The sequence below is a fragment of the Carlito syrichta genome, unplaced genomic scaffold (assembly GCF_000164805.1).
Source record: "Carlito syrichta isolate Samal-C Ts95f unplaced genomic scaffold, Tarsius_syrichta-2.0.1 Scaffold120796, whole genome shotgun sequence".
NCBI lineage: Eukaryota > Metazoa > Chordata > Mammalia > Primates > Tarsiidae > Carlito > Carlito syrichta.
Genome location: NW_007064892.1, coordinates 87,298 through 102,109, shown reverse-complemented (window position 1 = coordinate 102,109; position 14,812 = coordinate 87,298). Strand labels below are relative to the sequence as shown.

Sequence of the window (14,812 nt, the reverse complement as noted above, 5' to 3'; positions counted from 1 at the left end):
CGGAGCCCAGCAGGTTGAGGCTGCGGTGGCCAGCAGCGGCCACTGCACTCCAGTCTGGGCGATAGTGAGACTCCAACTCAAAAAAAAAAGAACAGATTTATAGCTGGGCATGGTGGCTCACACCTGTAATTCTAGCACTTTGGGAAGTTGAGGCCGGAGGATCGCTTGTGACCAGGAGTTTGAGACTGCCTGGACAACATAGCGAGACCTCGTCTCTACAAAAAAATTAAGAAATTAGCTGGGCATGGTGTCCCAGGACTGCAGTCTTGGAGCTATTTTGGAGGCTGACACAGAAGGATCGATCACCAGAGCCTAGGAGGACAAAGTTGGAGTGAGCTATGATCATGCCACTGCCCTCCAGCCTGGGTGATCGAATGAGACTCTGGCTCACAGGGGAAAGAAAGTAGCTTCACAGTGTTTTGAATGAATGGATTTTTTTAATAGAAAATTTTAATTAAGAAACACTGTTAGAGAATTGGTACTTTCCACCAAAATGTATTTATTTTAAGGAGCTTTATTTTGCTGTCAGTATAATTGGAAAGTATTCCTAAACATAGTGACAAGTAATAATAGTATATACTTGAAAATTATTAGGAGAGTAGATGTTAAGAGCTCACACTACAGCCGGGCTCGGTGGCTTAGCCTGTAATCCCGCGCCTTTGGGAGGCTGAGGTGAGTGGATTGCCTGAGCCCGTGGGTTCAAGACCCGCCTGGGCAGCGAGACTTCATCTCTACAGTAAATCAAAAAATCAGCCAGGCGTGGTAGCACATGCCTGTAATCCCGGCTACTCGGAAGGCTGAGGCGGAAGGATCGCCAGAGCCCAGCGGGTCGAGGCTGCGGTGGCCGGGAGAGACCACTGCACTCCAGTCTGGGCGACAGAGTGAGACTCCGACTCAAAAAAAAAAAAGAGCTCACACTACAAAAGAAAGATAAGTGAGGTAATTTATATGTTAAATAGCTTGATTTAGCCATTCCACGATGTATACATCCATGAGAGCATCACATTGTATACCATAAATATGTACAATTTTTACTTGTCAATTAAAAAAATAGTGGCACAAAAATACGGCATGTATTTAGTGTTACATAGTGAAATTAAGAAATTGGGTCCTTGCAGGTGTCTGTGTTTGCAGTTACACTTCCCTAGGAAATCTGAAACTCTGCTGGGAAAATAGCGTGAGAACCCTGTATTTGGATGTGATTAGTGCTCCTTGATGAGGTCCCAGTTTTCCCCAGGAGTGTCCTTCCCAGTCCATTTGTCTCCATGGCTTTCGTTGATTGCTGTGGAAGATCTCTACTTTTACAGTATCATCCTTGCATCTGAAACAGTGATCAGAAGGTATCGACCTTCTTAATCAGCGGAGCAGCTTTCTCAGCCTGCTTTCAGACTGCAGAGGTTTTGGGGAGGTCCCGTGTTCCAGATCTCTTTCTCTTGATGCAGTTTGGTGTCACTTTGGTATTTCAGTACTTTATTGTGTGTGTGTGTGTGTGTGTAATTGTACTCAGTTTCCTGTGCATAAGCCTTTCCCAGACATGCGTATCCTTTTCTGATTACAGGTGCTTTGAGTTTATAGGCTTTCCTGAGAAACCATCCCTCAGGAATCACTTGTCTGTCTGATGGATGAAGGCAGCCCAGTTTGATGACAGTCAGCTGAAGCTGCCGATATTCTGTTTGGAAATCTTTACCAAAAGCCCCAAGTTCACTGAACACTTTTTCTTCTCTCACGTTATCATAGTACAACAGTTTTATCCACTGTGCCTATTAGGGTTTCCAACTTTCCAGCCCCAAAGTCAATGACACTTATTTTAGGTTTTTGTTCCTGGTATCAGTTTTGCTGTTAGTGAGTTTCTTGTTGAGGGCAATAGACAACCCTAAAATAACAGCAGCTACAGCATTTATGTATTCCTGCTGTATGCAGGCTGGGCGTTGGCTGTTGCTGTTCTTGACTGTGTATCTGGGCACACATCAGTGAGGTACAGAGCTAAGCTACCGAGCCCCTTTGGGGCCTCCGCTGTTCACGCTGAGAACAGCAGGCATCTGTTAGCGACTGACTCTCTGCAGTGGGTTCTGAAATGGCCAGGCCGCAGAATGGAGCCCAGAAGAGCAAGACACTGCGGTGTTTGGGGTTACATTTGCCTTAGTCTCTGCTTATGTGAACATACATTAAAAGACTAAAGAAATGTACATGCGGCTTTCCTGAAGTTCCTTGACCTACTAAAAAGGAAAATTGTCACAAGTCTGTATTTCGTGGAAGGTTGGTAGCCAGAAGGACCATTGGGAAAAGACTGATTTGTAGTTAGCAGTTATGTTCTTGGGAATTCTTTGATGCTATTCAAAAAACCTTGAAATAATCCCTTTTCTTATGACAGATTTTAAAAACATATGCCTGGAGCCACTTTTTATAGAATAGCTGTTATAGAATAGCTGCATGGCATCCACTGTACTGTGTCATAATTCTCAAGCTTTAGCCTATGCATACATGTTTTTAAAAACGTTTGTCATCTATTGTTTTGTACATGAGTAAATACTATATGGGCTAGTATACATTGCTAGAAGCAGATTGGCTGGGCCAGAGCATATTTGCATTCTTCTGTTTTCTTCCATATACATGTAACACTGCGGGGGAAGAAATTGGTCAGTGTTGCTTAAGAGCTGCAAAAAAATGCTTTTTGTATGGGACTCTTAACACTTTTAAGACACTTATGAAAATATTTGCATTAGTGGAAACGTCGAAGATAGTTTTACTTGCATGTAATTTCTTTCATTGATTAAAAGTGAAGAATGATTTTAATCCTGCAGGGACTAAAGTAAACAAAGGAAAGGATGAAGCCCATAGGACATTGAAAATGAGCATACTCAGTGATAATTATGTGACAAAAAAACCGGCGAGGCAAAAAGTAAATTTTTTCTCTTCTAACTTAATAGTTTCTTAAGTGTTCAAGGAATCACTTGTCTGGAAGGAGGTCAGTGGATTTAGAAGGTATCAGGCTTGTTATTTGACCTTCTGCACCATCATTTTCGCATTTGTCAAATGGAAGGGGTTGGGACTGGATGACAGCAAGTCCCTTCCAGCTCTCAGGTTCATTGATTAAATTGTATAATCTGTGAAAACGTCAATGAAATTCCTTGGACAGTAAAAAGGTTATAGGTTTTTGGGGAGTTGTTTTTTTGGTGTTTTTTTTTGAGTTGGTATCTCACTCTGTTGCCCAGACTGGAGTGCAGTGGCCGCTCCCGGCCACCGCAGCCTCGACCTGCTGGGCTCCGGCGATCCTTCCGCCTCAGCCTTCCGAGTAGCCGGAATTACAGGCGTGCGCTTCCACGCCTGGCTGATTTTTTGGTTTATTGTAGAGATGAGGTCTCACCAAGTTGCCCAGGCAGGTCTCGAACCCGCAGGTCAGGCAATCCACTCACCTCAGCCTCCCAAAGGTGTGGGATTACAGGCTGAGCCACCGAGCCCAGCTTGGGGAGTTTTTTGCATTGGAGTCTTACTCTGTCACCCAGGCTAGAGTGCAGTGACATCCTCCCGGCCACCACAGATTCTACCAGCTGGGCACTGCGATCCTTCCGCCTCAGCCTTCCAAGTGGCCGGAACTACAGGTGTGTGCTACCACACCCGGCTAATTTTTGATTTATTGTAGAGACGAGGTCTTGCCAAGTTGCCTGGGCTGGTCTTGAACCCACGGGCTCAGGCAGTCCACTCACCTCGGCCTCCCAAAGTGCTGGCATTACAAGCTGCGCCACTGAGCCCAGCCAACGGTTATTGTTTTAATTTTAAGTACTTCTTTATAAAGGAATTGCTTTAGATGAACATATATATTGTAAAAGTAATTATGTGGTTAGCATTTGCATCATTTGAGTCTCCTTCTTGAGCCTGCTTCTGTAGTACTAATTTGCATACATATCCAGCGGTAATTAGGATTATTGAGCACTTGAGGTAGTTTGACTTGTTTTAGTGATATCTGTGAAATCCAGTGACAGTGGGAAGACTTCCATGTTAGTCAGATCAGCACTCTGATATGCTTAATTGGTGTGTATTTACCATTATTTGCATAAGTTGAGGCCCCCTGCCCTGCAAAGAATACTTCTTTGAGTTCTAAGATGACCATATCTGACTTCATATCTGCAATTCTTCTTTTCCCAGTGTGTCTATTTTTTAAGCATAAATTGCTCTTATAGATATGATGAACTTAACCTCCATAAGAGCCACCTTATATCTTCTCATTTATACTAGAAGGATGTTCAGTTAGAGTTCTTTTTATGATTGGATGGAGAAGGCACTCTGTTTTACTGAAAGATGTTTTAGATTTGCCTTTAATTAAAAAATGAGTTACAGCTTATTGCTATCTAAAATACACATTCGGTTGACTGGAAAACTAGTTGAATGACTGGTAAATGAATGATACATTTCCAAAGCTCATTTTCCATTTGTTGAATTATCTAAAATAGAGTTCCTGAAGAAGACAAAAGTAAGAAAAAGGGGCAAGAGGAAAAACAACCTAAAAAGCAGCTTAAAAAGGAAGAAGAAGGCCAGAAGGAAGAAGATAAGCCAAGAAAGGAGCCAGACAAAAAAGAAGGGAAGAAAGAAGTTGAATCAAAAAGGAAAAATGTAGCTAAAACAGGGGTTACATCAGCCTCTGATTCCGAAGAAGAAGGAGAAGATCAAGAAGGCGAAAAGGTAGGAGGAAGCTGACGTATGTCTAAAATGGCTGTTCTGTTTTCAAGTTTTGTGTATTTTTAGATCTTTACCTAGTAAGCTTTCAGTATTTTTGTGAAAGCCTATGACGATCAGTGAAAGTCAAGCTGACCTTACCCTTTGGAATAGACTTGAGTTAGCTCTGTTAGAAAGCATTTTTATTTGTTGTCTATTCTAAATTAATCCGACATTTCATAATTATGATCAGGTAGGAAAATATGAATAGATTTCTACTAACCCCACCTAGCTAGAAAAGGTAGATTATGCCAAATGTCTGACAAATGTAAAAGAGGTAGGTTTATATACCGATTTTTGTTATTTACCCCAAAGAAATTCTTAACACTCTTCAGGCCTATTTATTGTACATTTTTTCAGTGGTATATACTTTGTTTGGATGCCACAGTTTGGCAGTCTTATCAAAGCTGTAAAGCCTGTTGTGTAGAAAAACAAGAATTTTGTGTATAGCCTTAGAGAGATACAGATCCAGGTAATGTATCCTTTATTTTTTTTACTTTTTTTGAGTTGGAGTCTCACTCTGTCGCCCGGACAGGAGTGCAGTGGCCGCTCCCGGCCACCGCAGCCTCGCCTGCTGGGCTCCGGCGATCCTTCCGCCTCAGCCTTCCGAGTAGCCGGAATTACAGGCGCGCGCTACCACGCCCAGCTGATTTTTTTGATTTATTGTAGAGATGAGATCTCGCTGCCCAGGCCGGTCTCGAACCCACGGGCTCAGACAATCCACTCACCTCAGCTTCCCAAAGGCGCGGGATTACAGACTGAGCCACTGAGCCTGGCTGTATCTTTTATCTGATCTTGGTCTCATTTCTTAATATTTTAGAGCCCCCAAATTTTAAATTGGATACGTTGAGTAGCATGCTTGTCAGTACTCAAGTCAAATTGCTGCATAAAGGCAAATAGCCTGACATATTTTGTGCTAAAAAAGGACATCACTCCTATTGCAGGGAAGAAAACAAGATTATTAATCCACAATCATTACTCAAAGTTAAGTTTAGAGCAGAGATGTGTGTAATTCAAAGACTCTTTTAAGTCGCTAGTTACTTGTCCCTTAACAAAACTAGTTGCTTCTTGCTCCCAAGACTGCAATTATGTAGGCATTCATCACGGACTTAATAGTTAACTAACTGCATCCCGATTCTCAAAACAGAAGAGAAAAGGTGGGAGAAACTTTCAGACTGCTCACAGAAGAAATATGCTGAAAGGTCAACATGAGAAAGAGGCAGCAGATCGAAAACGCAAGCAGGAGGAACAAATGGAAACTGAGCAGTAAGTATTTTTTTATTCTAAATGTTGGGTCCTTTGTAAAAGCTAGCACGACGTTTTTGAATGGTAGACTTTCATTTTCCAGACGTTAGGAAGCCTTTTGAAGAAGTGGCTTTTTCCATATGTTTGAACAATCTTTACTATATGATGATTGAATTTCAGGCTTCATTCTTTTCTGAGGATGAAATTCACTGAGGCAATCTCGCTGTGAATTAGGCTCTAATTTAAAAGTACAGTAGGACTTCACTGTCAGTAGCTTTGCAGGAAATGTACTCATCCTCTGTTTATTTGTATATTACATCTAGAGTGGTGGTAATATATTGGTGGAGAAAGAATGCAGGAACTGCCCTTATTTATCATACCACCAGCAGGCTCCCCCGAAAGACCAGCAAAAATAACAAAAGCCCATTTGGAAACCCAGGAAGCCAGTGAAAGTAAATCTGAAGGCTGACAGGGTGTACATTATATATGTGTAATATCAATAAGTTCAAGGCTGTTTTGTCTGAAGTTTTGAACTTGGAGACAGTACTTGCCATGGGTAATTTCTTTCTCCTTCATTATAAAATTATTACTGGAAGAAAAAATTACAGCAGTGATGAAGATGGTGGATAGAGTTCATGTCTTTATTACATTTATTTTCCTAGCTCTTTTTAGACTGTCACTTCTGAGTTCTCTGAAATGCTTTTCTTTCTTTGTGAAGCGTCTTACATTCTGACTAAACTATGTTTTTTTGTTGTTTTAGTGAAGGGGTGATTTTAAAAACATGCTCTAGGTCACTAAGACTAAGTAATGATGAGCAGTGAAACTATTCTTGAATAATTTTGTGTTTTTTATGATACATTCATAAGCCAAAACTCTTTCTTTACAAGTATACTATTTGAATTTGCTTCTTTGTTTGGAGGATACATAAGCAGCTTTAGCTGCTTGAGGGAGTAATTTGAGAAATTATCTAAAGCTCAGAAATATTACCCCCTCTAATCTGTTGCTTTGACACTTCTGTAAATATTTAAGTCATCCTTTGTCACCTATCATTTTCTATCTTTTCACTAAAAAGTTGTTGGACTGTTTGTTGCTTTTGACTTTATTGTGCTCCCAAAGCTAAGATATAAAATTAGTTGTTGCTTAGTAACTCTAGCCCAATCCTTCTTTAGTATTTCAGAATTATCTTTATGTATTTCAGTTTCTTTTGAATGTCCTCCAATGTAACTTTCTCAAATTCTAATATTTGTGTTTTCTTTCCTTCTCCTGTTATTACAAACTTTGTACTTGGACAGTTTTGCTCTGTAAAGCATTTCAGATGCAGCTTGTGTGAAATGCATTATGCAAAATAAAGTTTATTGTATTGTATTCCCAGCCAAACAACATGTAATCTACAGTAATAAAAATATATCTCATTTTGGGCTCAAAGCATTAATCCAGTTTCTGAAAAGAGAACACAAGTGGAGCAAACAAGAGATGAAGATCTTGAGACAGACTCATTGGACTGAATTCCCCCCTCCCCCCCATTGATGGAAGAATGTTCCAGATTCTAAATTGAGGACTTCATTACTAATGGCATTATTACTGTGTTATGATTGTTAAAATTTCCTGTAAGGTACACACTACATATTAAGGTCGGCCATCATTCCTGTTTTTTTTTTTCTTTTTTCACCAAGCTTAAAATGAAACCTTGTGTTTGAAAGTTATAATAACATCAGATGAAAATGGTGGTTGTACATTATTTCATTTAGAGAATATGAAAATTCATTTTGTTTTGAAGCTAGGCGTTAAATTGGAATAGCAGTTGCACCCCTGAGAACAGGGCAGTTGTGCCCTTCCCTTGACATTCCTTTGTTGTTTAATTCTTTAGAATCTTAATAACTGTTTTTTTAATCCTGAGAGATTAAACAGTAGACTTGTTAAGAAAAAAAATGAAACTGTAACCAAAATTTTAAAATAAAGTTTTTTTAAAAAAACATGATTTTTAGATATTTTTTGTTCTTGTCTATTTCAATTGGTTCATGATATGGCCTGAACTTGAAGCCAAGGTACTAGAAATCATAAGATTTCAATTTTAACTGGTTATTTTTGTGATTGACAATAAAACGGTACCTTTTCATTCGTGAAGTGGTAGTAAATATTAGTGGCTGTCCCTTAAGTTTGCTGTATTGGCCTCCCTCCATTTTTTTCAATGTTATCTTCCGTCCCTTCCACCTTGGAGCTAACTTCAGACCTCCTCGCTTATCTTCCCTTTGGAGATGTGGACAATTAAACTGGTCTATCTTGACATGCTTTTAAAAATAACCGGCACAGAATCCATTAAGCATTTCTAGGTATTCTCTTCCCATTGTGGCCTGTTGGCCAGCAACCCTGAAACTGGTCTTTTCACACCATACTATAATGTTGAAAGAAAATTTCACCAGATGGTTTTAAGATCACTTTGTGAAGTCAGTGAAAAATTAGATTGACATTAATATGAGTTTTGCTTGTATTTATACTAATGGTGTGAAACCACACAGTTCTAAGAACTACAGTCAGTTCCTTGTGATCTAGGCTGATTATCGGGAACAAAATTTAGCTTTTATATAGAAATTGTGGGCATTGGTAATCATAGTCACAAAGTTCCAATGTTTTGAAATATTTGTGTTAACATTTGATAGGCAGAATAAAGATGAAGGAAAGAAGCCAGAAGTTAAGAAAGTGGAGAAGAAGCGAGGTTAGTTGTTTCACTTTCTAAGATGTATAAAAAGTTATCCACGGAGAGGAAGTTATATAGACACACTGTCTTAATGTATTGGCTTTGGAATCCGTCTTGTAGCCTACAGAATACACTTTTTCAAATCCTTGATGGATTTTACATAAATTACATTGTAGGCCTGCCATGGTGGCTTATGCCTACAATCCCAGCACTTTGGGAGGCCAAGAGGCCAGGCAATTTGAGGCCAGCCTGGGCAAAATGGCGAGACCTGAAACTGCGTTCTATTTTAGTCATAAATCAGAAGATCTTACTATAGTTGCCTTATATTTTAGTGCTCATTATTAATGTCAAGTTTTTATAACCTTGCCGAAAGCCGGATGCTTTTCCCATTTTGGTAAAACCCTTGATTAAACATCTAACGAAAAAGCAGGTGTTTAGGGGCTGAAGTGTAGACGAGTTCTTGGATGCAGACAATTCGTTTTGGGGAAAAAATGCAGCTGGATGGTGATTTTCTGCACTTTTATGCTGCATGTTGCTTCTCTAAACCAAATACTAAAAGTGGTGGCTAACTATTTAGTTTGTTTTTTTTTGGCGGGGCAGGGGGGGGGTTGGAGTCTCACTCTGTCGCCCAGACTGGAGTGCGGTGGCCGCTCCCGGCCACCGCAGCCTTGACCTGCTGGGTTCCGACGATCCTTCCGCCTCAGCCTTCCAAGTAGCTGGAACTACAGACGCGTGCTACCACGCCTGGCTAATTTTTTAAAAATTTATTGTAGAGATGAGGTCTCGCCAGGTTGCCTGGGCAGGTTTCAAACCCGCGGGCTCAGGCAATCCATTCACCTTGGCCTCCCAAAGCACAGGATTACAGGCTGAGCCACCAAGCCCGGCTACTATTTAGTTTTCTACTTAAGCTGCTGTTCATGGATTGAGCCTCTTAAAAGATTATTGACTCATTCGCGTCCACTGAGGTGAATTTACATCGTCATTCTGAATTCTGTTCCTGGTTGCCGCTGATGTGAATCTACCTTATTGTGGAAGACTGTCTTTGCGGGTTTATAAGCCAAATAAAAATACAAAGTATGGAATGGTAGAGTGGTGTCTGATGCAAATCGTGGATATGTCTCCAACTGTCAGCTGTATTGTGAAAAAGGTGACAGTTTAGAAAAGAACATTTTACTTGTGCTTAACAACAGAAGTTTGCGGCCACCAGCTTCAGATTTTTGTCTTCACCGGCTCTCATTATTAGGAAAGGGAAAAATTTGCTGGTCGCGAATGTGTTAAGAAGCTTTTTGAGAAAAAACCCACCAAGTCTTTCCGTTATCCTTTGCTTAGACTATACAGAACTACTGTTTCGGGAAAAACTATTTACTGTTTTTCACATATTTTAATTTATAGAAACATCAATGGATTCTCGACTTCAAAGGATACATGCTGAGATTAAAAATTCACTCAAAATTGATAATCTTGTAAGTGTTGAACCTCATTCAAAAATAACTGCTGCTGTTATGGCTCATATTTTGTTTTCTCACATAGTTTTGCAAGTCTGTAAATGTAAGATAAAAAGGACAATTATTAGTTTGTACTTCCTTACTTGAGATTTTAAAAGTGATCTTTAGAACTGGCTATACCTGTTGCGCTGATTAACAGTGGACATTACTGTTTTGTCATGAAGGATGTGAACAGATGCATTGAGGCCTTGGATGAACTTGCTTCACTTCAGGTCACAATGCAACAAGCTCAGAAACACACAGAGATGATCACTACACTGAAAAAAGTAAGTGATTTATAACCCCTCTGGGTTTTTCAAGTTTTCTCATTACTTCCATGAAAAACTTAAATTTAAATTTGAAAATCAATTAGGAAAACAATTTTATGAATGTATATTGTTTTCTCAGATACGGCGATTCAAAGTTAGTCAGGTTATCATGGAAAAGTCTACAATGTTGTATAACAAGTTTAAGAACATGTTTTTGGTCGGTGAAGGAGATTCTGTGATCACACAAGTGCTGAATAAATCTCTTGCTGAACAAAGACAGCATGAGGAGGCGAATAAAACCAAAGATCAAGGGAAAAAGGGGCCAAACAAAAAGGTAGAAAAGGAACAAACAGGTATGTGATTAAAAAATATATGGAGGCCAGTTTTTTTACCCTTTTGTCAGAACTGCTTTAAGAATGGCTTTGATAACATAATTTCTTTCTTCTTTCTTTCTTTTTTTTTTTTTGAGTTGGAGTCTCAGTCTGTCGCCCAGACTGGAGTGCAGTGGCCGCTCCCGGCCACTGCAGCCTCGTCTGCTGGGCTCCGGCGATCCTTCCACCTCAGCCTTCCAAGGAGCTGGAACTACAGGCGTGCGCTACCAGGCCCGGCTAATTTCTTGATTTATTGTGGAGATGAGGTCTCGCCAAGTTGCCAAGGCGGGTCTCGAACCCGCGGGCTCAGGCAGTTCACTCACCTCAGCCTCCCAAAGTGCTGGGATTACAGGCTGAGCCACCGAGCCCGGCTCATAATTTAACTTAATGCCACAGAAAAAGTGCCTGTGGACAAAACAGTGAAAACATGATAAGCTTATTGAAGGTCTAGGGCAGTGTGCATTCATAACAGAAAAAGAAACCTGTCCATTTATAAAATGAAAGACTTCTAAGACAAAAACTGCTGTTAATGAGGCAGATGGCGCTGGAGGAGGCATTATAAAAGCCATCCAGCACAATGCCTCCTCATCCCTTGGGGTCCCTTTAGTGCTTCTGGCGTCTCTTCTCACCAACAAAACAAAACGCAGTGTGCGGTCACTTTTAATCAAGACCCAGTTCTTTGAGGGAGCCCGAAAGCCTGTGCTGTTTGGCTGTTGCTGCTGCCGAACAGCTGACACGGCTATTTGGGTGAGGCTCCTTGCTGGCTCGTTGTCCCGAATACGTTCTCTTCTCACTGTATTAACGGTGTCTTGTGTTTTACTGTTAAAGTAGTTAAACATTGCAAATACGTATAAGAAAACGATTGTAGGTACCACGGCAATTCAGGAACGACGGTGATGCCAGAAACCACAGATTGTCTACGTGGGGCCTGAGACGAGGCCACGTTTGCTTTCTGATGGTTCCGCATACACAAACTTTGTTTCATGCATAAAGTTATTAAAATCACTTTGTGAAATTACCTTTAAGTTACATGTGTAAGTTGTACATTAACCATAAATGAATTTTGTATGTAGACTCGGGTCCATCCCTAAGGTATGCATATGCAGATATCCTAAAATCCAAAACACTTTTCTATACTCTCCATATTAAATGAGGAAAGTCTTACAAAGCACTTAGCAGAATGTGTAATATATGTAGTAAAGCACTCAAACTTTGCTTCTGCCTTTTTCATTAAGTTAAAATTAGTAGTAGTAAAATCCTGCTAGCATTTACTACAAACAGTATTTTCATTTCTGTGAGGGAACATTTTCTAACCTGTGGAGAAATAAACCTTCCATGTCCCTGTCGCCCATCTTCAGCAACTATCGATGCGTGATCATCCGGCTTTGTGCCCCCGTAAGTGTTCTCTGTGCCATCCCTGAGGAATATTTTACCACAAATCCCAGACACCATTTTACCCATAAACATTCCAGAATGTATCTATGAAGGACTCTTAAAACAGAATGCTTATCAGTTCCCACAATTCCACGTTATTAAATTTGTTGGCAGCAGCTGCTTAAGGTAGAAACCAGCATTTCAAAAGCAGTTGGATTTTTTTTTAAGGGAGTGATGAAAGTTTCCTTAAAGGTTTGTTAATAAGATTTACAGAAAAATCGTCCTTGGTTACTTATTCAGCACAAACATGAATTAGGAAATACTTTTAACACTTTGTTCTAAGATAGCAACTACTTAAAAATTATGATTTTAGCTTGTAATCCCAGCATTTTGGGAGGCCAAGGTGAGTGGATTGCCTGAGCCCGCGGGTTCGAGACCAGCCCAGGAACTTGGTGAGTCCTTGTCTATACGATAAATAAAGAATTAGCTGGGCTTGGTAGTGCATGCCTGTAGTTCTGGCTACTTGGAAGGCTGAGGCAGAAGGATCGCCGGAGCCCAGCAGGTCCAGGCTGCAGTGGCCATGAGCGTGCCACTGCACTCTAGCCTGGGCAACAGTGAGACTCCAACTCAAAAAAAAAAAATTATGATTTACATCTTTTTCCCAAAGAAGTAGATTCGATCAATGTGCTAAAGAGTTGTAGCACCCTGTAGTCTTCTTGGTAATAGCAACAGGTGGAATAATCAGATGAATAATCTATTTCCCGTATCTACACACACAGTAACCTTGCTGCTTATGGTACCTTAGCAACCCAAAGGATTCTTGGTGACAGGAATTAGCAGTATAGCTTTTAATGAAATGATTACTCCTTTTTTTTTAAATAGCATCAAAACCTAATCCCAAAATTCACAAGAGGGCTGTATTACAATGTGATTTCAAACAAGTCTAATTAAATATTAGAAACGTGAGGGCCATGTTGTGTTTTTTTATTTTGCATCTTTAGCGGATATCTCTAAGTACTTCATAAGCTCTGACATTTCCCATTGGAATCCTAAAGGTTCAAAGACTCTAAATGGAGGATCTGACACTCAAGACAGCAACCAGCCACAACATAATGGAGATAGCAACGAAGAAAGCAAAGACAGCCATGAGGCCAGCACTAAGAAAAAGTGAGGATGTGTTTCAGTGGGTGTTACGTTCTTATTTGAGTTTCTAATCATGGAACTGTTCTAAAATTTTTTATATAAGGGGTTTTATTTTTTGATCACCCGATTCCATAATTCAGTATGAAGTTGCAAATGAAAAAGGCAAAAGAATAAAACATGTACATAAAGAAGATATTTTCCCCTGGATTTCTTTTACTGATACACCATTAATATTCACTTGCTTTTACACTTTTTTCAATTGTGAGGATAATACGCTGAAAGCTAGATGTAGAATCACAGGCTGTTTTATAGTACCCACTTATTTTATAGTATCCAAAATAAGCCATGGAGCCATAGTTGTCCAAGTTTTAGTTTGTTCATGGACATCAAGGATTCGGAATCGACCATCCCTTCTAATTCTGAAACTGAGGGAAATCTTGCCTGTGTGTATATCAACTGCCTTTTTTTGATATTAAGGATAGTAGTAATGTGTTGGTATCACAGATAAAACGTTCTCATGTTCTTTAAAGAATTTACGTTCAGGCTGGGCTCGGTGGCTCAGCCTGTAATCCCAGCAGTTTGGGAGGCCAAGGTGAGAGGACTGCCTGAGCCCACAGGTTCGAGAACAGCCTGGGCAACTTGGCGAGCCCTCATCTCTACATTAAATCAAAAAATTAGCTGAGCATGGTAGCTCACACCTGTAGCTCCGGATACTTGGAAGGCTGAGGCGGAAGGATCGCCGGAGCCTGGCAGGTCGAGGCTGCGGTGACCAGGAGCGGCCACTGCACCCCAGTCTGGGCGACAGAGTGAGACTCCATCTCAAAAAAGGAAAATAAAGAATTCACGTTCAAGGTAGAAATGAAGGAAAAGGCCTGGGTCGTGATGCTTGATGTGTGCGTTATGGTAGAAGGAGATAGAACCAGAACCATCATGACAGTGTCTCGGGAACAAGTCAAGGTTTGGGGGTTGGTTTCTGTCCTTTCATGATTCTAAAAAAGTGTAACAGTGCTCAGATTTAATGTCTCTTCCTCCTCATCAGGAGAATACCCTGATCCCAACTGTCACACCTTTCTTTCTCTCTTTTCTTTAGGCCATCCAGTGAAGAGAGAGAGACTGAAGGGTCTCTGAAGGATTCAACACTAGATAACTAGGTTGACGTATCTGGAATAGAGAGGACACCTGAGAAGTTTGTAATGGTTTTTGTTTGGAATATTTAGACTGCTGAAGGTTTTAAATTTTTATAAGCATAGGTTTTGATGTTTAAAACTTGTTTTGAGGGAGAAAAACCCTTAACTTTGTTTAAAAGTAAACAATGCTAATTGTACTCGTGCAGTATTAACAACTCCATTATTACAGTAAATGTGGGGCAAAATCCATTTAGAGAATGTTAAACTGCTTTTCCAGACATGGTTGTAGCATATTTTCAATTAGTGTGTGTATGTTAATGTGTAATTGACAGTGGAACAAAGTTACATTTTAAAAACTATTTGTATAAACTTTTCCTTTCTTCCCAAATACTGT

General features: G+C 40.2%; 1 protein-coding gene across 1 annotated transcript in view; it reads left to right on the top strand.

The window, feature by feature from the left end:
- Positions 1-14,812, top strand: part of LOC103249559 (PC4 and SFRS1-interacting protein) — a 48,632-nt gene extending 33,820 nt beyond the window's left edge. Inside the window, exons 8-15 of the mRNA XM_008048189.2 lie at positions 4,449-4,677; positions 5,858-5,976; positions 8,613-8,668; positions 10,043-10,113; positions 10,320-10,421; positions 10,543-10,756; positions 13,204-13,315; positions 14,382-14,812. Of these exons, the coding sequence (XP_008046380.2) occupies positions 4,449-4,677; positions 5,858-5,976; positions 8,613-8,668; positions 10,043-10,113; positions 10,320-10,421; positions 10,543-10,756; positions 13,204-13,315; positions 14,382-14,442 (964 nt within the window). The 3' untranslated portion in view covers positions 14,443-14,812. The remainder of the gene's footprint in view (positions 1-4,448; positions 4,678-5,857; positions 5,977-8,612; positions 8,669-10,042; positions 10,114-10,319; positions 10,422-10,542; positions 10,757-13,203; positions 13,316-14,381) is intronic.